Source organism: Puma concolor, chromosome C1, assembly GCF_028749965.1.
Source record: "Puma concolor isolate L17-30 chromosome C1, mPumCon1.1.hap2, whole genome shotgun sequence".
NCBI lineage: Eukaryota > Metazoa > Chordata > Mammalia > Carnivora > Felidae > Puma > Puma concolor.
In genome coordinates, this window is record NC_141674.1 from 52991151 (window position 1) to 53018303 (window position 27153).

The following is a 27153-nucleotide window of genomic DNA, read 5'->3' on the forward strand; positions in this document are numbered from 1 at the left end:
TAATCATTGTTTTTAAAGGATAGATCAAGAATACCCTTACATATCTTACAAGAGTATGATAAGTGTCTAAATTTAAATTGTAATAACTATGTGGAAACATACAAATCTACTTCATTATTGTTAGATGTGATAGTAGTCTCATATTTTGCTTTTCTTTAATACTTCCTTCTTGCTCCCTCTCCTTCCCTTTCCTCACCCTTCCCACTCTCCACCAAGCCCTTTACTTTTCTTCACTTTCCACTCTCACCCTTCTCTCTAAGCTCTGCCTTAGTCCTGCTCCTGTCCCTGGGGGCATTGCTCAGCCACTAGGAGTAAGAAGAGTGTTTGTTGACCCTGATTTGAAGCTTGGTTGATCCAAACTGAGCAAGAAGTGAACAAGTTTCTTGCATTTCCTTCCAGACCTCTAGTAGCCCTGACACGCATCCTGGACTAATCAGGACTGTGTGAAATGCACGTCCATCAGTTCAGAGCTGAGCTCTTGTCATACAGGACTGAATTATCAACTTCTCAAGAACTGCTGGGCATGGGAGCATGTTCTTTTCTTCAACATCCCAAATGTTGGATGCTTCTGCCTTCCAACACTGCTCTAAAATAGCTTTGTCAAACAAAGCATGAACACTAGGAGTTTCCTGACATTTTCATAACTACGAGCATATGATTTGCAGTTTATATTGAATAACGATGTAAGAAATCTGCCAAGAAAGCTCCAAATACTATTTCCAGCACTGGTTCATAACCAGTTACAGCTGCCTCACCACAGAATGTGAGCACAATAGACTACCAGGTTCCGTGGCTCTTGTGCTTGCAAAGTTTGTATTGAGTTACTGGGAGTCCTTCTAATGGGGGAAGTCACCCTCCTGGAAAGCATTTAAGATGAATAAAGCTAAGGGTTTAATGTTCTAATGAAAAAATTTGTCAATATTTAAATCAAACGTGTGAACACTAAGTGTTCTTACATATGTTTGCTGCAGAGGTTTCGAGGCGGTCTTTGGCTTTCCAGACCCAAATAAAGGAGATAGATGCACTGCTAAACTTTTGAACAATGACAAAGAAAAACATGGAGTAATTGCTTCACTCAAAGCCTTCCAGGAGATTAATTGCCTAAGAGATGTATTTTATGCAGTGTCCAAAAACGGCAGAATCTACAGAAGTGACTTGCTTTCACTAGGAGAAAACATATGTCACCTCTCACCAAAGATGTTTATGTCTTTTCACAAACCTGTCTTTTTTCAGCCTCAAGACATTCCAACTGGAAATGACTACAAAGCCAGGAGTTGATAGGTTAGGGGTGTTTAGTAATGCTTAAAATAATACCCTTGTGGAGTCCAGTACAATTCTGTACTGCGAGCCCCATGGAACAGCAACCTGGACCCCAGGGCTGCAAGACCTTTTTGTTTCTGGTTAGAGGAACTGGGGGGAGCGGGTGGGAGGTGGTGAGCCTTTCTTTGACATGCCAACTCTGCAATTAACAGATCTGGGGCTGTGGAGTTCTTGGGGAGTTAGCTAAGTGTTCTAAAGCAATAGGGATGCAACCTGCCTTGGTCCATCTTTGGGATTGTATTCAAACATGGGCTTGCCAAAGGCCGATGGTGTTTGAGTCTGGAGGAAGTCTATGTAGCTATAGCTGAGAAGTATAGAGTGCAGTTTCATAGACACTTACTGGATGCCTTCTACAAATGGTGTTGCATGTACTGGGCTCTGCTGGGAGTGAGACTGAGGATGTGTTGAGACTACAAAGAAAAATAGGAATGGCTGCTGTGCTTCAGGAACATTCTGCCTGGTAGAGGAACAAGCATATCAATATTAAAACAGTAGAATAAAGTAAGTATAGGATGCTAGAGAAAGCATATCTGCTCATGGGCTAACCGGTGGAGGGGGGGTGGTTTGGGGAAAGAATATTAAAGATGGTAAGACTGACCTGGAACATGAGCCAGGTGAATAAAGGTGAGAATGGGTTTCTTGGAAAGAAATAGCCAAGGCACAAATGTCTGTAACTGTGTAGTATATTCAGAAACTATGAGCTGTTCTTTACCACTGGGCCTAGAGTTCCAAAGAAGGCAGTGACAGGAGACCGAGCTGAAGAGGCTGATGGGGCCAGCCTGTCAGGGCCTCATGATCCCTGTTAACATGCTAGGACTGCCACCAGTGAGTGGACTTTATGCAGTGGAGAGTCACTGCAGTTGTTAGCAAGAGATGATCTGATCTATCTATTAGGTTGCTCATTCTGTGACAGCATGAAAGTTCAATCTACAAGGTCAAGAATGGAGGTAGCAACACTAGATAGGAGACTTCAACCATCTTAGTGGGACACTATGAAAGCTTTAACTAGAGTAACCATAAAAGGTTAGAATTGGAAAGAGTATATCATATAGTTCAACTTGTATATTACACAAATGGAGTAACTGAGGACAAAAAAGGGTAAGTGACCTATCCAAGGTTATATGGAAATAAAGTTTGTTGGCAGACAAATCAGAACCAAGGACCCTGGCCTTCTGGTTTCCAGCCCAGTGACTTTTCCACTCAGCAATGCCAAGATCAGTCCCAGCATCCTGCCTGTTAGGTAATGCCCTAGAGAAACTTGAAACGTTACTTGGCCCACATTTTTCCTGTCAATATCTAGGAGGTGGGAACAGTCCTTGCTGGATAGAGAGGGCTTGTATGAAGCCAGACTGCCAGGATGGACCTTTTTTGTTCATCTCCTTTCTGTCTGGCTTTAAATATCTCCCTTACCTCTTCCACCCTCTTCTTCTCCAGAAAACCTTCTCCAACTACTGCTTAAAAAATTCTCTCCTTTCTGCTGACTCTAAGCAGTGCATGACACAAGTGAGCACCCTTCCTCAAGCTTGTTTTCTCAATACTAACTCAATCTAACTACTGTATTGTTATTAAGCATTGGGACAGTTTGGAGGACATGTGGGCCAATAAAATCAAGATCTATTTCCATCTAAATTCCTTCCTTGTCTCTGTACATATAGCCATTTTATACAGCAGCATTGTGCAGATGTGTTTTGTCTTTTCCACTAAATTGTATGTGTGTATATTCCCATATATATTTTTATCAGCTTTATAGTATTCCTCATAGTGAAAACAACAGGAAATTTGGAGTGACTCCTAAGGCTTTGGGCAAGAGGTTATTTTTTTAAATCTACCTCAAAGCTGAGAATATCATTGAACTCAGAGAAGAATCTTAATAACTTGTAAAAGCAGGTGGGAGAAATAAAGAAGGGGGAAAAAAACATTGTTACTTGAAAACTGGACTAGCTAAGAAGTTTGTTTGTGGCCTTCTCATCCTATATTCATTGAAGTGACCAATATCTATTGTGTACCTGAGGATGGCAATGTGGTTTATGGAGAGTGTCAGCCGCAGAGATGACACAGATTTCCATTTTACATGACCCCTTGGCAGCCTCATAGAGGGTGGATGGGAAGAGTAGAAGACTGGAGGCTGACATCCCAATCAAGGGACTGTGGTGGTGAGTCAGCTGAGGAGTGGTGGGCACCTGAGCCAGGAGGGAGGAGGGGGCTCAAATTCAAGAAGCGCTTTGGAAGCCAATTTAGTTTTCAAGTTAGAATGTTGCCACTCTTAAAGGCTGCCCCTTTTCATCTTCTTGTCTTCTTTGTTCCTTCCATTCAGCAGAACTAAATTCATGGAGAGGCTGAGTGGCCTGACAGGGAAAGTAGAAAAACTGGCTGTAAATTTCATGTTGTTAGATGAACTCAGGTTCCCTCTTTGCAGCCACCACCCAGAAGTTAAAATTAAAAGTGAGGGAGATTTAATTCACTCATTAAATTTTTTTTAAAAAATTTGTCAACAACTTGACACTTTTCTAGGCACAATAGGGACATAGCAGTGACCAAGCAAAGTTCCTATCCTCACAAAGTTTGTATATAAACAATAAACAAAAATGTTTAGTATAGCATATATCCGATGATACTAAGTGCAACGGGTAATAATCATTTAGGTAAGGACAAGAGGGAATGTGATAGGCATGAGGTCAGAGAAATGGTGGGGGTAGCAGAAGACTATGTCGGGATGTTGTAATGACTCCAGTTTTACTTAGCATGAGAAGGGAAGCCATTGGAGGAGTTTAAGCAGAGGAAGGAAATGAATTGGTTTATGTCCTACAAGGATTCCCTCCACCTGCCATGTGGAGAATAGGCCAAGAATATGAATAGAAAGACTAGTTGTGATGCTGTTAGAAAAGATCTTGTGGAGGTAATGGTGGCCTGAACCAGAGAGTAACAGTAAAGATGAGTTTGGCATAAAATTTGAAGGAAGTGAAAACATGAGCTGATAGTCTGGATAAGGATTATGAAGGAAAGTGTAGAGTCAAGGAGAACTCAAAAGTTTTTGCTGTGACCAGTTGGGAAGAAGGAATTATTATTTACTGGGATGTAGAAAGAACTCAAGAATGGTCTTTGAGGAAAATAAAGAGTCTAATTTTAGACATGCAGGGTTTGAATCCTTTTTAGATACCCAAGTGGAGATATGGAGGCTGAAGTTCAGAGATTATTCTTAGCTAGAGATATGAATTAGGGATTCATCAGCACAGAAATGGTAATTTAAAGGTAGGAGATGGGAAGATCAGGTAGGGAGTGACAGTAGAAGGAAGAGGTCTGAAAACTGAGCCTAGGGCTCTCAGTTGAATGGAATCTTGAGCTAGTGAAGGCGACTAAGAAGGCACAGGCAGAGAAGAGGAAAACCAAGAGAGAACCTTGTCCTGGAAGTCAAGTGAAGGAAAGTGTTTCAAGGAGTGATGAGCCGTGTGAAATGCTGCTGCTAGGTCAATAAAGACTGGAAGTTTACTATTGGATTTTAGTAACATGGAGGTTGTTGACCTTGACAAGACCTCTTTCAGTGGAATGGCAAGGCAAAGGGTAGATCCAAGAGCAAATGGAAGAACTGGGGGAAACAGGTGCAGGTATCTCAGTTGAGAGAAATATTATTATTAAAGAGAGCAGAAAAATGTGGAGGCAGCTGAGCAGAACACAATCTAAAAAGAATTTGCTTTAAAAATGGGAGATATTATAGCACATTGGTGTATTCATGGGAATGGTCCAATAGAGATGGGGAGAAATGGTGACAAACAGAGAAAAGGAACAATTGCCAGAACCATGCCCATGAGTAGGCGAGAAGGGGTGAGATCCACCCATGCAAGTCAATGGTTGGGACTTAGAATGGAGCTCAGAGGGCCCATCCACTGTAACAGGATGGGAGGCAGTTTAGGGGTCAGGCGAAGTGCAGGCAGGAGTGGCAGTTTAATCAAACTTCTCTTCCCTAAGGCCTCTTTGACTTCATAAGCCATACTTACTTCTGCCCCCAGCATGTCCACAGAATTCAGACACATGCATAATCTTACACATGATTAATCTTTGGTACAATGAGAAGGAAATGAAAGATACAAATTATTAAAAAGGAATCAGATAAAGAACTTCCAGCTAGAAATCTAAGTCAATGTAAGCATGACATGGGTGGGAAGTTTTGTCTGCTTTCTTCTCTCCAGTGTTTAGAACAGTGCCTGGTATATAGTAAGCAAATCAGTACATATTTCTAGAATAAGTAAAATAGAAAGGGACCTTATTATACTTTATAAGCAACTATCTATAAGCAGATACTTTGTATACGTTACCTTATTTAATATGTCAGCTTAATAGTTATGGAGACAGAAGCTCAGAGAGATTTCATACCTAGCCCAAGGCCACACACAGCTAGAAAGAAGCTGTTAGGATTGAACCCAGTATTTTGTGGGTCCCCAAAGCCCTGCCCTTTCTACTACACTGCACTCTGTCTAACTACTTGGTGAACTTGGTCAACTCACACAGCCACTTACTCTTGGTTCTTTCAACTTTAGAAAGGGTCGACCAAAGGCCTACAAAGTCCCATTCCAACTGAATGATTCCATGAGTTGGTAAGCCCAGGGGACAGCTACGGGTATGGCACCTGCCCGAGTTCATAGTTTCCTATCACACCAACTCTTCCAGCAGTCTTGTATCATTTTCTGCCACCTCTGATGCAGGCTCAGCTCTTTCCATCCAAACAGCTGGATGTTCTGTACTCTGTGTCTTGGGTTTATTGCAGGTCCTTGTAGGAGGTTACGGCTCCTGTCCTTTCAAGCTGAGTCTACAATCTTAGACAATAATCTGCAACCTTAGATCTCCAGTCCCTTCATTGCCACACTGTCACTAATCACATCACTTGGTTGTGTCCCTTTGTTTTCAAGATAAAATCCAAGATTTGAGTGCACAGAGAAGGTAATGGAATGATGAACCTCTTTACTTGCCCAGACTCCACAGGTTAAGACCTGACCCTTGGACTCATCCTGCCTCTCATGTCCTATTATTCCCATTTAGCTGTACTCTGCCTCTGACTACACTTACCTCGGCTAGCCTACCACAGTTGACCCTTGAACAATGCAGGTTTGTACTGTGGGCCACTTCTAGGCATGTTATTTTCAATAAATATAGTACACTACTATAAATGTATTTTCTCTTCATTATGATTTTCTTAATAATGTTTTCTCCAGCTTACTTTATTATAAAAATATAATATATAACACCTATAACATATAAAATATGTGTTAATTCACTGTTTATGTTATCAGTGAGGTTTCTGGTCATCAGTAGGCTATTAGTAGTTAAGTTTTGGGGGAATCAAAAGTTATACACAGATTTTCAACTCCCCAGCCCCTGTGTTGTTCAAGGGCCAATTGTATTTAATCCATGATTTGTTGAATTATTCGTCTTTTAAGCTATCACCTCCAGAAGGTGGAGTCTTAATTGAATGCCCCTTCATTGGTTCTTAACTCAGCACTTCAACAAACTTGTTGGTTGAAAAGGAGGAGGAATGGAAAGAGAACAGGAGGAAGGAAGGAAAGGGGAACAGAGACTGTATTTATCACACTTAAATTTCTCTTCTACTAGATTGTAGAATCCTAGTGAACAGGGATTATATTGTTTGTATCTGGAATGCCAAAAATATGAGTGCCCCTCCCCCCCCCACAAATTCCACCCCTATTCCACATTCCTCCTTGAATAACCCATTGGATTTAACAATTCTTTTCCAGAGACCTATATATAGTCTAATGGATACCGCTTGTCTAATAACTATATTCCCATTTGGTGCATCACAAATCAATCCTTACATTAACATGAATTTCTGCCTCTACTACAATATTTTTAATGTGTAAGATTCTAGGCCTGCCATGGGCACCTCTGATTGCCTTATTTTGGGTTGGGGGTTGGGGGCAGCATTAAACCCACCATTGCTTTTTATGGAGGCTGGTAGTCTTCCATAACTGCCATCCACAGAAGGGATAGGAAACAAAGCTGAGCGGAAACAGAACAGCAAGAACTGGGGATTGGGTTTCACCCCACTTCTGAGTAGCAATATGAAATTAAACCCTTCTAAGCAGTCCCTAAATTCCCTTTACCACTCTTTCCACAGACCTCTTCTTTTTTCAATCCATGGCCAAAGGCATAAAAGGAAAGTGAAAAACAAATCAAAGCAATCTTAATAACATTTGTGGTAGAAAATCTGACCAGATTGGTATGTGTGAATTTCATATTATTCTAAACTCCTTTTATTCTCAATGGGCAAATTTAGGGGTTATTTGAGGGCCTGATATTTGGAGAACTGACAAAGAACATCCAAAGAGTTTCTAATGAGAACTTGGGGGGTGTGAATGGGGGCTGAACTGGGGGCTCCAAGTCCCACCGATGCATTCACAGCTCCAGCCTAAGGTTAGGGGCAAAGTAGACCCTTCACAGGAGGAAAAGTAAAAACACCCCAGTCTAACCTACCACAAAAGCCTCAGTAAATAGGAGAAGGCAAAAATCACTCATTCTTTTTATTAGTGATCTTTATATCCTTACAAATAGGTAACAGGGCAGTCCTATCATTTCAAATGTGTGTCTAAATAGGAATAGAATATATTACATGCATAATTTTCCCTCACATTACATTTGTGAGATATAAGCCTGGGTAATTCTGCTCCTTTTCCAAAGTGAAATGCAACCCTTGCATTTTCAAACATCGCTATGAAGCAAAGCCAATACCTTCCCATTTCTAAGTTGGACACAAGGAACTATTATGTGCTGCTCTGGAAACTATGACAGAACATTATTCATCTGTTTGTTTTAATGGTTCATGGCCAAGAAAAAAAAACTTTTAAAATTTAATTTTTTAAAGCCGAAAAGTGGTGTGAGAAAGAGTGAGGGACGCTTGGTGAGGAAATTAGTGTTAACAATTGTTGGTGTCCAGGTGTGGGAAACAGCACAGGATACCCAACACAGTCACCTCAGAATTTCTTGTGCTCACAGAGGTGTTCCAGGGAGAGAAGAAGGGACGTTAAGAGTTAGGTGAGTTCTCAGCCTTCTAGATTGAGGTCCTCTCTGTGAGTCGTGGCCCCTCTGGGTTGATGGGTCTGGATTGGCTGGTTTACTTTCAAAGCTGACCTTAAAGGTCAACTCTGTTAACGCATTGCCCTCTTTGATGACCACTTACAGGTTGGTCTTTAGAGAACATAGTATCTAAATTAAGTTTGGAATCACATATTTAACCTGTAATCTCAGTCACAGCCAGCCTGAGGTAAAGTCTACTCTTGGCTCTCCAGACAGCTCCCTTTCCAAGACTCTCACTTTCTCTCCTTCATTCCCACCAACTCATTCCATGTCTCTACCTGTGTTTGTCCTGATGCCCCTCCTCTGAGGATGGGTAGATATAACTAATAAAAATTAAATTATTTTCCTACCTCCTGGTTTGCAGTTAACCAAGGACGCTTCATGGCCCAGGCTTCTAAGGAAACAGAAGGAAGTATTTTTGAAGAGGTATAACTTTTAGACCGCATCAGATTCTAATTCATTCTTAAAGTTTCCGTGTCTCTGATCATTTATCCATATTAGAATCATTTTGTATTCTTTACTTGGATTCTTTATTGTATATGTATTCCTCCCCATTTTAAATAAATGACAGTGGATTTTCACCTTTAAGAGATGTGACTGTACCCCCCAAGGGAGTACCCTATTTCTGAGATGGGAAACTTTGTACCCAGTTATTAGAGCTGGGCCTGGGGGGCATGATGTGTGGATCTGCCATGGCTATGCTTTAACTGAGTAGCTAATATGTGCCCTGATTTACAAATTTTATAAGGGACACTTTCCAGCTACCTATGGCCTTGATGGTCTTTGGGGCAGGCACTGGTAAGTTATTTTTGCTTCTCCAGAATAGGTAATTTCATAGAGACAGAAAGCAGATTGATGGTTACCAGGAGCTGGGGAGAGGGAGACATGGGGAGTAACTACTAAATGAGTATGGAGATTTATTTTAGCAATGATGAAAATGTTTTGATACTAGATAGATGGAGGGAAAAAAAAGAAATTAGTACCCAAACGAGAGAAAATAACGCACACTTTGCTAAACTGCTCACTGGAGCACACCTGGGGATACTATAATACACCCAGGACTACTTGGAGCTGTGTGATAGCTTTCCTTCAAACGAAAATTCAGAGCTTTGAGGACCGGCAGCTTGATGTGATTTCTTCTTCATGGCTCAAAATGGAGCTCTTAAGAGGGACTGAGTGGGGTATATTCAAAAGTGTTGGATTATTTCATTCACTGCAGTCTGTATACATGAGGCTGCGGGCTTGTGGGCCACCCTCTTGGCATTCCAGTTGAAGAGCCATGAGAATCAGAACAAAGAAACCTGCTGATGCTGTGTAAACTGCCAGTGCTTACAGCAGATTAGTCTGCTTGGAAGCGACCCGCAAAGCCGGTCTGCAAAACTTCTCCCCAGAACTGAAGCTTGAAATTCCAACCATTGGCCCGCTCCCAAGGTGCCTCAACCTTGTCCCTTGGATATATAGAAACAATTTTTTTAATTGAGGTGAAATTCACATATCCTTAAAATTAACCTTTTTTTAAATGTTTATTCATTTGTTTTTGAGTGAGAGAGACAGAGACAGAGCACGAGTGGGGGAGGGGCAGAGAGCGAGAGAGAGAGGGAGACACAGAATCTGAAGCAGACTCCAGGCTCTGAGCTGTCAGCACAGAGCCCAACACAGGGCTTGAAGCCATGAACCTCAGTACCATGACCTGAGCTGAAGTCAGACACTCAACTGACTGAGCCACCCAGGCCCCCCTAAAATTAACCATTTTAAAATGAGCCATTGGCACCTTCATTAGCACCTTCACAATGTTGTGTAACTGCTACTGCTTATCTAGTATCATAATATTTTCATCATATCAGGGTGCCTGGGTGGCTCAGTCAATTGAGCCTCGCACTCTTGAATTCGGCTCAGGTCATGATCTCAGGGTCATGGGATTTAGCTCTGTATTGGGTTCTGAGGTGAGTGTGGAGCCTGCTTGAGATTTTCTCTCTCTCCCTCTGTCCCTCTCCCCCACTCATTCCCCCACCCCTCAAATTAAAAAAATATATGTATTTTCCTCATAGCAAAATAAAACTCCGTACCTATTAAGTAGTTACTCCCTATTGCTCCCTCCCCACGTAGGAACCACCATTCTGCTTTCTGTCTCTATGAATTTATGTATTCTGGACATTTCATATAAATGGGATCGTAAAATATGTGGCCTTTCTTGTCTGGCTTATCTCACTTAGCGTAATGCTTTTAGGATTCTTCCACGTTGTAGCATGTCTCGGTTCTCCATTCCTTTTTTTATAGCTGAATGATAATCTGTTGCATGTATCTACTCACATTTTGTCTATCCCTGCACCTGGGGATGAGCATTTGGAGTTGTTTCCACTTTTTGACTATTATGAATAGTGCTGCTGTGAACATTTGTATATTGGTATTTGTTTGAATACCTGCTTACTATTTTTTTATTTGAGTAAGATCCTTTTTAAGTTTATTTGTTTATTTTGAGAGAGAGAGAGTGAGAGTGGGGAAGGGGCAGAGAGAGAAGAAGACAGAGAATCCCAAGCAGGCTCTGCACTGTCAGTGCAGAGTCTGATACAGGGCTCCAACTCACGAACCATGAGATCATGACCTGAGCCGAAATCAAGAGTTGGATGCTTAACCCACTGAGTCACCCAGGCACCCTGAGTAAGATTTTATAGTTAGCAAGATACCTTTACATCCATTCTCTTCCCACTAAGGAGAGACATGCATTTTAACTGGTCTTATTACTCCAAAAGGGAACTGTTTAGGGCCTAACTCATCAAAAAGTCTATTAGGCCTGCCCATGCTGCTGTGTAAAATCTGATAAAGAAGAAAGTGGCTCCCAGTTTGGAGGGTGCCTCAGGCATGTCACTGGGCCAGCCTGGGACAGCCCCACATCTATTACATCTGTTTCAGTGGTTGATGGTCAGGCAACAGGCCATTTTTTCTACTTCTGAAGATCTGGAGGAGGACAGTTCTTAGCAGCAGCCTCTGCCTCATTCAGCAAGTGTTTCCTGAGGTGTGTGCTATGCGAGGGGCCTCGAGGAGGGAAGCTGAATCAGACATGGTCTTTGCCTTAGAGTCGTGGACACTAAACAGACAGACATAATGTGGAGTCAGAGGTGTGTGGGAGGGGTGTGATAAAGACACTGGCTGGGGAGGTGGGGGGATGGTCAGTGACTCATTTTCATGGGGGTACTTAGCATCTGGATCTTGAAGACAAGAAGGCATTCACAAGATGAAAAGAGGGTAGAAGGCATTCCAGGCCTCAGGAAGAAAATAAGCCAAGCCAGAGGAATAGCAAATTGCCTTCCCTGTTTTGAGACTAGCAAAGTCATTCATGTGACAAATATCATCAGGTTCATAGGTTGATTAGCAGGAGTGAGACTGAAAAACTAGGGAGCAACTAGATTATGAAGGGCCTTGTGTGCTGCAGTCAGGAAACTGAAGTGAGTGGGAAACTAGAATTTTAGGCAGGAAATGACCTGATTGGGTCTATGTTTGAAAAGATCACTGAGTGACAAAGTGAATAATGAACCAGAGGACAGAGATGCCCTGTATTGATGAGTCCCACACCCTCCATCCCCAGCCTGTCTTCTCCGTCATGCTGGCATGAAGCTAGGCCCAGATCTAAGTGGAAAGTCAGGGAAGATTGCCTTCGTCTTCCACACACGGACCTCTCATCGGTTGCCCCAGCCTTCCTTGCTAGGCTGCAGGAAGTGCCCACAACAGCTAGCAAATATCAGTCTACACTAAGGGCTTCCTGACCAAATAGGTCATCTCTCCTGGAAGCGTTGGAATTTAGAAGTAGGCCAAGCCTCACGCAAGTAAGTGAATTTTTAGTGATGGGAATTCAGCTACCCAGGGATAGACCCAGAAGGCGTGATATAAGGTTAGTATAAAAATTAAACAATGGGGCGCCTGGGTGGCTCAGTCAGTTGGGTGTCCGACCTCGGCTCTGGTCATGATCTCGTGTCGTGAGTCTGAGCCCCACGTCAGGCTCTGTGCTGACAGGTCAGAGCCTGGAGCCTGCTTTGGATTTTGTGTCTCCCTCTCTCTGCCCCTCCCCCACTCGTGCTCCGTCTCTGTCTCTCAAAAATGAATAAACATTAAAAAAATTTTTTTAAAAAGATTCAATGAGCTCATCTGATGGCCTTCCTAAACTCCTCACCCCACCACATCTCCAGTTCTGTCTACACACAGTAAGGTTCCCACCCCTCTCCCATCCTGTAAGACTTCTTTTTTTTTACTTTTTATTTTGGAATATTTTTTATTTAAGAAAATTTGCTAAAATAGTACAGAGAGTTTCCATATGTCCTTCATCTCATTCCCCCCAATGTTGACGTCTTGCATAAACATAGTGCGATCACCAAAAGTAAGAAATTACTGTTGGTATGATACAAACTAATCTACAGACTTCATTTGAATTTTGTCAGGTTTTGCAGTCATATTTCAGGGTTTCTTTTTAAATCATAGGTGTAGGACAACCACTGAGTTTGTCCTCTTGTGTCCCTTAAATTGAGGCAGCCTTCTGAGAGCCTGGACACTGCCCTCCCTAGAAGCTCTGAGAAGAGTAGTCATGGGCCTCTCATAGTCCAAGATTGGCACAACTCCATTTAGGCATCAGTTTGGGGTATTCTGCATCTTTTCAGTCCCCCTACCCCATCTACCACCAATCCTTTCTCCCCCTTTCCTTCTCTCTGCTCCCCAAACTACAGATAGTCTCCAAATGTCCCATATCATACAACGTGCTTTTTCTACCTTTAGAGTTCTCTGCTTTAGTCACTGACCTGAGAAATTGGGCCAGGAATTTCTAAAGCTGTAAAGCGCCCTTGGGTTGTCAGTTGCAGTGGTAGCATTTCCCTTTCCTGGGTTTCCAGTGGGTCCTGGATGGATACCCCTACTGCTGCCATGTTGGTCGTGGTCACTTTTAGCCCTATATGACCATCCCTCATAGGCCCCTTGGGGAGACCCTGGAGGTGAAGGCAAACTGGGTCTGCTCTTGCCTATCACATGACAGTGAACTTAGAAGGCTACAGGGGTTGGCAATGTGATAACTAAATTACCTTTATGAGAAACTTGAGTCCCCATCACAAAGCTCCCCTGCATCTTGACATCATGGTGAGGTAGGTGGCACTTGTGCAAAATTCCATTTTCCCTGTCACAATGCACTCTTCTTCCGTGCAGAAAGAACGCAGTCTCAGGCACGCTCATTGCAAGTGCCCTTGCACGTTTGCTGCCTTGTGCTCTGTGTTTTTAATTTGCTAAGCATGGAGGACATTAATGATGAAAGAAGTGTGAGCTGGAGAAAAGCAGAGAGCTGATGAAAAGCAGAGAGCTTTTCATGAATGTTGGAGGAGCATTGGTTCCCCTCTTTGGAAAGCAGGAAAGGTGACTGTGACTCTATGTTTAAAAGAAAGCCTTTTTGCCACCTAAGCAGACACCAAAACATCTTCACAGCAGAAAGCCCTTGTAAGCAGTGCAAAAACTTTTATAATCAAACTGTTCAGAGAAAAGTTGTATACTATGGTTGCAAGCACTAGTTTGGGGCAAATCTAGCTCTTCTGCTTGCTGTGTAAATTTACACCAGGTCTTCGCTCTTTCTGACCCTCAGTTTTCTCATCTGTGAAGTGGGAATGATCACACCTTCACCTTTTTTATAAGATCGTTGTCAGGATTAAGTGGCCTAATATCAATTCTATATGCCAGTGAAACTTCACAGTTTCTGGCACAGAATAAAGGCTCATTTTAAAGTCTCTTATTTATAATTAGGCTGATGTAAGTAAAAGTAGTATTGAAAAGCAGAACATCATTGTAGATCGAACAACACGGTGTCATGGCTTGAGCTTGCTCTTTAAGTTTAAATCCTTTCTGCACCAATCACCAATAACTGGCTTTGTGAATTTGAGCCAGTGGCTCCTGTGAACTTGAATCTCTCCCTCTGTAAGATAAGGATAATGATACCACAGAAGGAGCTACTTGGAAGAAAGCACTTAGCATAGTACCCAGCACAGAGTGGCAGACACTTAATAGAGGTTTGTTTTTCTAGTTCTGTGGTTCTCAACCACATTCAAATCACCTGAGAGCTTCTTTAAAAGCATGCGTACTACGCTGCATCCCCAGAGAGTATGATTTAATAGGTCTGAGGTGGGGCTTAGGCGTTGGTATTTTTGAAAGCTTTCTGAGGAGATTCTTCCCAGCAGCCAGGGCTGAGAACTACTCCCTAGCAGATGACATTACATACTGGGTTTTTGTTTGTTTGTTTGTTTGTTTTGCTTTGCTTTTCATATCTGTTTCTAAGAGACCGGTCAGAATATCAGGAATTCTGGGTGCAGTCAAAAATTCACTACACCTGCAGCTCTAAGCCCTTGATAAGAAATATGCAGCCAAGGAATTGCATTCCATTTTATTATTTAAAAAAAAAAAGTATTCAAAGAGTCTTTTTAGAGTCTTGAACTGGAAAGGTGGTAAGAAGTTTAGCCTAAGCCTCACACATAAAATATGGGAACTCCCAGTAGGTTGGGGATTTATATCTGGGGGTAATTCCAGGGTTTTGTCCTCCCAAGAGATATAAATTGAGGCCTTGAGAGTTTAACGTGGGGGAGGAAGAAGTGTTCTCATAATGACACCTTAAAAGTCCAGGGCTCTGCTAATGCCTAAGGATAGAAAAGCATCATCATCATAGCAGGGGGTGGTGTGGAAGTGCATTCTGGTCTCAGTACTTTGGTTTCCAAGATCCAGGGCTAGGTCATCGAGAAACTTCTTTCTCCCCATAGGTTTATGGTATTAGTTACCCAATAAAAGCGGGGTTAATTTTACAACCCAAGTAAAATTTAAGCCAAAAAGGCTTCAACATTACTCTAGGATTTATGAAAGTAAACATGTGGAGTGCTTGCAGGATTTTGCAACATTAAAATTTCAATGTCTTCAAGTCAGGTATATGATGTATCCATTTGTATGTGTACTTGAAGGTTAAGTTTTTAAGAGCTTTGCAATACAAACTGTTTTGGGAACTAAAATGAAGACACTTTCTCCATCTCCACTTTCAAAATGACTGTTAGAGTGAACAAGGAGTAGAGAGCCACTGGAAACTGGGCTTTTAATGACCAGCTTTATCAGATTTTTTTTCACCTGGTTTCCTGTTAGAGCAGGCTTTCTAGACTCCCACACTGAACCCCCAAGCAGTGAAGTCTAGCGCCACAAGGCTGACCACAGTAGATTTTACAACGTAGGAGCTTAGTAAATAATTGTCCTTTAAATAACTGTCTTCTTTGGTAATCATAAATACTTCAATAATAAGCATGTGTGACCTCTGAATAGCACTTTTTAAAAGCCTTTACATTTGATAGGATCCTCATGACTTTCACTCCTAGGGTTGAGAGGTCAATTATTATCTTCTTATAGATAAGAAAACCGTAGCTCAGAGGACTCGGAGAGATTCTAAGGACATGCAATGTTAAGCCCCGGAAGACAATTTCATTCTCCTGACTTTGGTCTACAGTACTTTAACTTAGAAGAAACCAAAGAGGAAAAATATTTTCATTCAGACAGCGTATTGGTTCCAGCCAGGTTAACCCAAGAGGAGCATCCAGGGTGGAAGTCAGCCCAGAAGCCTAGCAGGTGGCCTTTTGTTTGGCTGTGGTCTGCTTATGAGAAGCAGCTGGCTATTCTGTACTCCGTTGTCTTGTGTTTATCGTAGGCCCTTGTAGGATATTATGGCCTCTATCCTTTCAGGCTGAATCTGCCATCGTGGGTCCTACTTTCTAGCCTTAGATCTCTAGCCATTTGCCACACTGTCACTAACCACATTATCTGGGACTGTCACTAGCCACATTACCCTTTGTCTCCAGAATAAAATCTACTCCCCCTACCTTTTTATTATTATAATTTTGAGGTAACAACGTTTTTTAAGATTGGGGCCTGGTTGGCTCAGTCGGGTAAGCGGCCGACTCTTGGTTTAGGCTCAGGTCATGATCTCACAGTTTGTGGGTTCGAGCCCCACACTGGGCTCTGCGCGGTGGGTGCAGAGCCTGCTTGGGATTCTCTCACTCCCCCTCTCTGCCCTTCCCCCACTCTCTCTCTCTTTTGCTCAAAATAAATAAATAAACTTGAAAAAATTTTTAAACAATTTAAGATTGTTTTAAAAGTTTTCAGGGAATCATGAAAGCAAGATTTCCATTGCCATTTTCTTTAGATTTCCTGGGATTTAGTGACTCTTGAAATTGTGCAATCCACGGTTTGCCTGGACCTCTCTCTGCAGGGTAGAGATAATGGGTCTTAGGCAGTGAGGAGCCACATAACTGGACTGCCCTCTGGTTTCTTTCCAGCTGCACCCAGCTTCTCACCCCACGGAGCCTCCTAATTGACACATCAGTTGGAGTGGGTCTTGTGGATAATGCACCCACGCCTTTGTAGCAAATGACGCAGAAATAATCTGTGCTTAAAAAACAAAAAACTGTAGAACATGTGCCCAGATTTCCAACTCATTTCCTCTTTACTTTTATAACTACATCATCTTCCAGCCCACCACCAGCTGCGAAAATAAAAGTGCTTTCTCCCATATTTAAGGATGATTTTTGTGCTTAGAATGATTTTCTGGGGGTGAAGGAAACTTGACCAACGTGACCAGCAGATGTTTGAAGTGATGGATGGAACTGAGGCCCAGCCTGACGACTCGGCCCAGTCTTTGGGATAATGTGCCCAGCTTCTCCCCCTAGCGACCGTTTAGCGCATTGCACAGTCAGAGCCGACTGAATGTGGATATATTGCACCAGCTAATGTCTGTGCTCTGGTTTTAGAGATGAGTATGAAGAAGATGGATTCTGTCAGCCATACAGAGGGATTGCATGTGCAAGATTTATTGGCAACCGCACTGTCTATATGGAGTCTTTGCACATGCAAGGGGAAATAGAAAATCAGATCACAGGTAAGTGACGCCAATGACATTGTATTGATACCTTGTATAACTATTTTTCTCACTGAAAGTTTTCTTGAGCTCTTCTTTTAACAAAGGATAAATGGTTAGGGGTTGGAGGTTAGAAGCACAGGCGTTAGGAGCAGGACCACAAAGAAGCCTGAGATACGATCTCTGTGCTCTGGAATGTGCATTACAATACTTTATTGAAGGTTATTGCTCTTAGAGGGAAAAGATGCTCTGAAAAGTCTTTCATTTATTCAGACACTCCATAAATATTATTAGTGTTTCTGGTATATCAGGTACTGGGCTGGGCTCTGGGGACACGATAGTGTGGTGAATAAGCCAGGTTACATCTCTGCCCTCAAGGAGCTTACTATTTGGAAACAACATTGTGTAGACTAAAAGTCCCGTAAGTGCTAAAACAATTTAGAGTCCAGAATTCTGGATGCCATTACTGTGACTGTGAGGAAATCTCGTATTCTCCATGAAAGTCTCTTCATCTGTGAAGTGAGTGATAAGACAAGATGATCATATGTCTCTTCCTGCTCTAGCCTTCTATATTTTACCCCTCATTTTTCTGAATTGAAAGTATCTTTTGAATCTAATAGTGAAGCACTTCCTAGAATGCAGGAGTGAAGTAATATAGGCCACCTTGTACAATTTTGCACCCCTGGTTCTAGTGGTTATAGTGGCCTTGAACTACTGCATTAGTGTGGTGATGCCTCAGTGCCACGTACCCTTTCAAGCCATTAAAATTGCCCTTATGAGAATCTGATAAGCTGTCAGTGTTAGCAAATAAAAATACAGAACACCCAGTTATATTTTAATTTCAGATAAACAGTGGATAATTTTTTAGTATGCGTGTGTTCCAAATATTTATCTGAAATTGAAATGTAACTAAGTGCCTTGTAGTTTATTTATCTGGCAACCTTAGGATTTATGAGGCAAGAACAAACCTGAGGCAGGCACACAGAACAGCAAAAAGTCTAGAAACTATGTCCTATGAGGAATTTGAAGGCACTAAGAGGGGCCCAAGGGAGCTATTCAACCAGGAGAAGCAACCATAGAAAGTTGTAGTTGCCTTGCTAAAGACCTCAGGCTCTCAGGAGGAAGGACTCTGTGAAATTCCAGAAAGCAGAAGCAGGACTGATGGGAGGGGCTGTTGAAGGCACATTTTAACTTAACATAAGAACATTTTAACATACTCTTCACTAAGTATTCACAAAAATAAATGGGAGTTCCAACGTAAATGTTTCATCACCCATCTATGATGAGGTAGAAGCTCTTGTCAATGGAGGTTTGCAAAGGGACGCTAGTACTGTTTTTATACATGGATGCCAAACTGGATAAGAGGTTAGGCTAAGTGACCACTAATACACACACTGCAACCACTGAGTTGTGCTTTTTTGAGAACCTCCAAGAGAAATGCCTCATTTTCAGAAGATGGAATAGAAAGTATTCAAGCCACAAGAAATTAGACAAGTTCCCCAAAGTCATCCAATTCAGAGGCAAGACACAGATCTAAATCCTGTGATCAGCCTCAGCCACCGCATAAAGCAAGTCCTGCCCTGCAGCTGTCAAATGTTTTAGAAGCTGCACAAAACTAATAAAACGTACCGGATGAAACACAAAGTTCTTTGCTTTGTAGTAAAAATGAAAAATATATTGTGCTTTAACCTAATTAATTCTTTTTATTAGGAAATGGTACATATGTAACTTAATCCTGTTTTTTTAACTTTGTAGTCAAAATGATTTTTTTTCAAGCCAGTGAAAGTAAGCTGCCTGGACATCTGAACTGAATCTCTTCTTGGCCTTGTCTATTTGAGCACAGCGGATTCCTTCCAGTGTGTGTTTATATCTGATATCTGTTGACTAGATAACCGAAGGAGATAAACCCTGGCCCCTGGGAGTTAATAACTGTGTTTGTTTTCCAGCTGCCTTCACCATGATTGGCACCTCCAGCCACTTATCTGATAAGTGCTCTCAGTTTGCCATTCCTTCCCTGTGCCACTATGCCTTCCCGTACTGCGACGAAACCTCATCCATCCCTAAGCCCCGGGACTTGTGTCGCGATGAATGTGAAATCCTGGAGAACGTCCTGTGTCAAACAGAGTACATTTTTGCAAGATCAAATCCCATGATCCTGATGAGGCTGAAACTACCAAACTGTGAAGATCTCCCCCAGCCGGAGAGCCCCGAAGCCGCAAACTGCATCCGGATTGGAATTCCCATGGCGGATCCCATAAATAAAAGTAGGTGACTCTTGACCTTCTGTGCTGCCTGGGGGCCAGCAACCCCATGGCACAGTGAAAACTGGACCTTTATCTGTAGTAATGATTCATATTGGTAGTCAGATTACCTTCCGATGGGCTAAATACTGTGTGGGGGCTGAGCATTCAGTAGATTACATGCAGTAACTATCTTTAAGAGGCTTCATGAAGAGAATACATTTTTATTTTTATTTTTTAATATTTATTTTTGAGAGAGAGAGAGAGAGAGCATGCAAGCAGGGGCAGAACAGAGAGAAACAGACAGGGGATCCGAGGCAGGTTCTGCGCTGACAGCAGCGAGCCCCGTGTGGAGGTCGAACTCACGAACCAGGAGATCACAACCTGAGCCAAAGTCAGAAACTCAACCCACTGAGCCACCCAGGTACCCCGATAATAAATGTTTAAATATAGTTGTTGGTTCCTCAATGACTTAAATAGAATTACCGTATGACCCCGCAATGCCACTCGTGGGTAGACACTCAGAGAATTTCAAATAGGTGTTCAAACAAAAACTTGTGTGTTAAGTGTTCATAGAGGCTCTATACACAATGGCTAAAAGGTAGAAACAACCCAAATGTCCAGCAGTGGATGAGTGGCTAAACAAATTGTGGTGTACCTATAGAATGAAATATTATTCATCCATAAAGAGGAATAAAATCCTGTTACATGCTACAGCATGGCTGAAACTTAAGAAAAGTATTACATAAGTGAAAAAGGCCAGACGCCATTGTGTGATTCCTTTTATATGAAATATCCAGGAAAGACAAATCCATAGAGATAGAAAGCAGATTAGTGGTTGCCAGGGACCAGAGGAAGGGGGTGTGGGGAGGGACTGCTAAATGAGTATAGGGTTTCCTCTGAGATGATATACAAGTGTTCTGGAATGAGATAGTGGTGAAGGTTGCACAATGTTTTGAATCTTCTAAAGACACTAACGGTAAATTTCACGATATGTGTATTGTACCACAATTTTAAAAATATATACATGGGGCTTGCCTCTCTCCACTCTCTTCTCACCTCTGTTCCTCTGTAATTTTCCATTTACCTAGAGTTAAGTTTTACTGGTAATTTTTTAGTTTCCTTTTGGTATTTAATATTATTCTATTAGTTAAATGAGTTAATGCATCTAAAATGCTTAGAACTAGGCTTAGCACATAATAATAGTGATATCTTCATTACTATTATTATTACTATTATTTTATCATTACCCCTCCAGATTTTAATTTCAACTTAATGGATTTTTACAGTGCTTTCAAGTAAGTGCCATGGTGGTCACCTGGGGAGAGGATTTGCTTTCCACGAATATCCAGTGCATCAGCACACAGTGGCCCCAACTCCTGTGAGAAACTCATAATTCACTGCTCCTAATGAACATTTGCTGGGAACTAGGTTCTTTATCACACGATTCATGTCTAAAGACATCAAGCAGAAATGGAAAGAGCAGTTCAGCTTGAACCTTTCCTGAGCCATTCACTAGGAAATTACTCCTGTGCCCCCAGTTCTGATTTTTTTTTTTTTCTGTGTTCAGTATTAAAAATGCATGTGGAGGACTGGTTTTATTCCTGAAGCATAAGCTTTAAATCCTCCCAGGAATGTAACTGTGAGGCAGGACCTATGTCCCAGCCCAGCAAGCAGGGAGACTGCCCACATGGCCCCTGACCAGCAGGGAAGCCTTAGCCATGAGCTTAATTGCACGTCTTCCCTCCAGAAACTGCTGGCTGGAAGTTCCAGCATCTCCTGTTTCTTGCTCTCAGTTTGGGCCTTTCTCTTCTATTTTTCAGACCACAAGTGCTATAACAGCACAGGTGTGGATTACCGGGGGACCGTCAGCGTGACCAAATCAGGGCGCCAGTGCCAGCCGTGGAATTCTCAGTACCCCCACACGCACACCTTCACCGCTCTCCGTTTCCCAGAACTGAACGGAGGCCATTCCTACTGCCGCAATCCGGGGAATCAGAAGGAGGCCCCCTGGTGCTTCACCTTGGATGAAAACTTTAAGTCTGACCTGTGTGACATCCCAGCATGTGGTAAATGCCTTTAATGTATTCAGTCACCTTTAAAAATCCCCTCTCCATCCCCCACCCCCGCCCTTAGGAGAGTCTTTGAGGGGCAAAGGAGATGGATAGTGTTTGTTTGGTCTCAAACTGGGTTTCTAAGACACGTAAACCTTGCTGTTTCTGCATAAAACACCTTTTAGGGTACCAATGCACACTCTCGGGGAGGAAACTGCCTTATTCCTGCAACCATTGTGGTTCGTGGGGAAAATGGGGCAGGCGTGAAACCACTTGTCACCGTCATTTATGTAGTAAAAGATATTACCAGCAATGGTCCATGTCCAAGTGCACCCATTACTCAGTCATCCAGGGCAGAGTGTAGATAAACTGTGTCTTCTGTGTCATCCTTTTATGCTGCAGAAGTGTGGAAAGAAAATGAAATACCTGAATCAGTTTTTTGTTTTCTGTTTTTTGGGGTTGGTTTTTTTGTTTGTTTGTTTTGTTTTTTTGTCTAGAAAAAATGTTTGGAGGGTAGGAGAAAGACCATGAAAGCAAGGGTGAAACCTGGAGTTTGGGACTGTTTTGGAACTGACTCATCTTCCTGGTCCTTCTTCTCATAGATGATGTCAACTGGGTTTCCCCAGCATAGAGGGAGAGTACGATGTCACTGCAGGAAAAGCCATAACAATAACAGGGACCTAATAATGATATCCACCTAGGAGGATGAATGAGTTGTTAACTGAAAAATTCTAGGAAATCTGGAAGATAGTAAATGCTTAACAAATATTATCTATTATAATTATTGTCTGGGCAGTATATAAAGAGGAATCTACTCTAATTAGTATGCAGTCTACATAAGGAATGTTTGCTCTGAGTTTAGCAAATATTATTTGAGAGCCCACTGTGGAGTAGGGGGTTTGAAAGAGAAATAAAATGTGATTCACATTACAATCACAATGCAGTGTGTATGATACAATAGAAGTTAGCACAGATGTTATGGAACAAAGAAGAGGAAGCTAAAACATACTAAAGAGGTCCATAGGAAGAAGTAATAAAAATGTTAAAAAGAAACCTTAGTGATGAAAATTTGGGAAACTTATTTTATAATTTCATTCTTATGTGTTACCTGTTACCATAGTGTCTTCTCTTGCAAAATGGATTTATGGGTGCTTAAACATGCCAAGTTTGAGAAGGAGGTGACCAGACCCCTTTTGTGGTCTGGACTTTAAAATGCCTTCATATGCAGCATAAAGAACAAATTATGATGTAAAACTCTTCCAGAGCCACCATTGGAAACTTCAAAGCAAATTATCCTGTATTTTTTAAATGGTTTGCCCTTAGTAACTCATGACTTTTCCCACATGCTATATTCAACATTAATAGGAGAAGAATAAAAATAAAATGTAGATTTATAATCATTTACTTAGTTTCCACCTCTTCTCTTAAACTAGTTAAGGTACAAAGATCTGTAAGAGAGTCAAGGATAAAAGCAACACTCACTGAGCACCTTCCATGTGCCAGGCATGGTACTTGGGGTTGTCATGGGCTTTATTTATACTCACCCTTACACTGTGACAAGTATTTTTTTTTTCAAGTTTATCTATTTATTTTGAGAGAGACACAGTGCAAGCAGGGGAGGGGCAGAGAGAGAGGGAGAGAGAGAAAATCTTGGCAGGCTCTGTGCTGCCAGCTGCAGAGCCCGACACAGAGCTAAAACTCGCAAACCATGAGATCATGACCTGAGTTGAAACCAAGAGTCAGTCGCTTAACTGAGCCACCCAGACATCCCTGTGACAGGTATTTTATTAACCCTATGTTGCTGGTAAATGGCAGGTCTGTCTGACTCTAAGCTCACCTTCTTGCTACTCTACCATGATAATTCAGAATACTGATATGTGTCCTCAGGGAAACCAAATGAATTGTTTTAAGGAAGAAACACATTGTTCACTCCACTCTGGGTAAATGCTCTTGTCCTTTAGATGACTTCTGACCCTTGATTTCCAACAAACGCCCCACAGAAGAAGGGAGATAATTTGTTCATAAACTGGAAAATTTGTTGATTAGCTGATTCGAGCTCTATTACAATTAGTTTACTATAGTCAAGACTCTAAGTTCTATCTAAAAAGTACTGTTTTCATGTCAGTGACCTTCATGAAGCAATCACACCAAATACACACTCTGAGGGATAAAAGAAATCCTTGAACAGTCTTTCAGACTGGACAGAGAGAGAAAGATCACCTACATCTACAGAACATTTACCAGGTGCCTGCACAGTGCCCCATGCTTTACATATTTGTATGCATTTAAAATTCATAACCACCCTGTGGGGTAGGTGTTATTAATGTAGTCCACTGAGGTTCAGAAGGGCTAAAGGACTTGTCTAAATCACACAAATGGTGAGATTAGACCTTGGACTCTCATCTATCTACGTATAGCTCTGACCAAACTCAAAGCTCATGCTCTTTTCCCAAACACTCTGCTATCTCCCATTTAAAGATTTTTCAGAAATAAATAAAAGAATAACAATAGGCCTCACCTCTGAATTCCAGTATGTAGATTTTCATAATATGATAGGACATCAAAAAGTGTTCCCTTGCCAATAAGGAAATCCATCGTGGTATTACTCTGTATTATTACAGTATTAATCAGTACAGTGATGTTAGAAACCCTCAGGGTATTTCTCTCTGAATATCAATCAGCAGAGGACACAGTTAACATTCTGATGACTGGTTAGGTCTAGTCATGTGAGATAGATTTAGAACGTTAAGCCTAGAGAAGACGAGGCAGTTTTCACCACTTACAATAATAATTTTTATTAAAAAGAACGTTTTCATTTCATTTTGAAAGAAAACAGTTCCTTTTGAATTCTTCAAGCCAAGCCACAAAGACATCCATTAAAGACACTGGGAACACTTGACATGTGATCTGGAAGCAGCTGCTGAGAGGCCAGTGGCTCCCCCGTGTGGGAACTAAAAAAGAAAACAGGCTGGCATCAGCTGTTGTGCCCAGGCAAGGCTTCTCAGAATTGCCCCTGGATAGACCACCTCTAGCAACCTAATCATAATAGCATCCCACTTTGATAACACTTCTTTAGGGCAGTTGATTTTTTTTTCTTTCATTCTTACACAATTATGAAAGATAAAGTAGGAATTTCCTGCCCTCTTTCACCATATGAGTAAATCAAGGCCCAGGGAAGTGGTAAGACTTACCCAAGACCACAAATCAACTAATAGAAACTAGGTCTGCTATGTCTAGGACACTTACTGCTCTTTGTTCTATACCAGTGCTTCCCAATCGGCAGAAGTTTTGCCTTCTGGGGAACATTTGGCAATGTCTCAAGATATTTTGGTCATCACTCCTGGGTGGGGTTGTGAGATGCTACCGGTGTCTACTGGGTGGAGGCCAGAGAGGCTGCTAAACACCCTTCAATGCACAGAATGACCCACACAAAGAATTATCCAACCCAAAATGTCAATAGTGCCAGGATTGAGGAACCCTGAGACTGGATAGGAATTATACAATTTAGACTATAGAATATAGTATATTGTATATATTATTAAAAATTATAAAATTTAGGGGCACCTGGGTGTCTCAGTCGGTTAAGCATCCGACTTCAGCTCAGGTCAAGATCTCGCGGTCCGTGAGTTCGAGCCCTGCATCAGGCTCTGGGCTGATGGCTCAGAGCCTGGAGCCTGCTTCCGATTCTGTGTCTCCCTCTCTCTCTGACCCTCCCCAGTTCATGCTCTGTCTCTCTCTGTCCCAAAAATAAATAAACGTTAAAAAAAATTAAAAAAAAATTATACAATTTAAACTATAAAATAATAATAACATTAGGGGCGCCTGGGTGTCTCAGTTGGTTAAGCATCCGACTTCAGCTCAGGTCATGATCTCACAGTCCGTGAGTTCGAGCCCCACGTCGGGCTCTGTGCTGACAGCTCAGAGCCTGGAGCCTGCTTCAGATTCTGTGTCTCACTCTCTCTCTGCCTCTCCCCTGCTCATGGTCTGTCTCTCTCTGTTTCAAAAATAAATTAAAAAAAAACATTAAGAAAATAATAATAATAATAATAACATTAAACAGGAGTGCCTGGGTGGCTCAGTTGGTTAAGAGTCCGACTTCATCTCAGGTCATGATCTCACGGTTCATGAGTTCAAGCCCCACATCAAGCTCACTGCTTTCAGCACAGATCCCTCTTCAGATCCTCTGTCCCCTCTCTCTCTGCCACTTCCCTGCTAGTTTTCTCTTCAAAATAAATAAATAAACTTAAAAAAAAAACAATAACATTAAACAGCAGTTGCCATTTATTGAGTGTTTATAATGAGCCAAAGACCATGCTAAGAGTTTTTTAATGCATTATCTCATGTATAATCGTTCTGTAATCCAGTGAGTTGCATTTTATTCTACCCTAGAAGAGAAAACAGAGACATAGAGAGGTGAAATAACTTCCAAGGCCACATGGTTAATAAGAAATGAACTCAGGACTCAAACCTATAGCTGGTCTTGTGTACTCTATGATTTATGTATGTGTGTATCTGTATATACAGAGAGAGAGAAAGAGAGAGAGAGACTGAGGATAACTTTTCATCTTACAATGAGTTGAAATCGTGTGGGGCAGATTTGAAATGAGTCCTTTCCCTTCTCCCTCTGAAAATGGGATGGAATCTCATGGGAACGTTCCTGCATTCTTTAGTTAAGTAAAAGTTGAGGAGATTTCAAAATCTCCATGTGGTTTCTCATTTTCCTACTGATAATTTTTGTTTTCGTTTCAACCAAGTAAGGCTAAAAGGAGTTGAGGCCTAATTAAATGCAGAATGTGAGCATTTGTTGTACTTTCTAGAATAAAGACATTTGAGAACGGTCTGCCACAGACCGTTTTATCTGCAAACTTTCGCTTTAAGACAGAACATAAAATTAAACACAACCAAATATGTTTGCTGTGAATTCTGGGAATTGGCTAGGACTCTGTGCATGTGCCCAAGCCAGTGCTTGGAGGAAGTGACAGGACAAAAGATAGTTTGGGCGAGACCTGACCTCCCATCCTCCCTGTCTTTTCCTCCCTATCCCAGGCATCTAACAACAACTCGAACAGTTAATTAGTTATTTAGTCACTCACTGAAACCAGTTTGTGTTGGGCTTCTACTATGCTTCAGACTTTGTGAACAGGGTAGATCAAAGCATGCCCTCATGTAGCCTACAATCTAGTGAAAGAATCTGATGGAAAAAGTATGAATCACGTTAAACACTGTCTTATAGCTCTGAACATTTATGTACGCTGTTACATGCTTGGCATTTTAGTGATGACTGTGGTCTGTCGAACACTGTGCCAGGTTCCTTAACACCAGCATCTGGCCTGGGACTTAGCTGATGTTTAATAAAATGTGTTGAATTAATGAATCCTCATAATAACCACAGGATAAAGGTATCCTCTCTGTTTTACTGATGGAGAAGCTGAGGCAATGTTGTTTTTACTACAGCCAAGATTCAAACCAGGTCCACAGGATTCTAGGTCCAGTCTTCTGTTCACCATGGCACAGTTACCCTAAAGTTCAAATTCTAGGTTATTCAGAGGAATAAACGATG

The 27153-nt window shown here is 41.8% G+C and overlaps 1 protein-coding gene across 1 annotated transcript in view; it reads left to right on the forward strand.

The window, feature by feature from the left end:
• The window catches only part of ROR1 (ROR family WNT receptor 1), a 401611-nt gene that overhangs the window by 344444 nt on the left and 30014 nt on the right, over nt 1–27153 (forward strand). The window contains exons 5-7 of the mRNA XM_086717192.1: nt 17193–17320; nt 19246–19563; nt 21363–21608. Coding sequence (XP_086573318.1) covers nt 17193–17320; nt 19246–19563; nt 21363–21608 — 692 coding nt within the window. The remainder of the gene's footprint in view (nt 1–17192; nt 17321–19245; nt 19564–21362; nt 21609–27153) is intronic.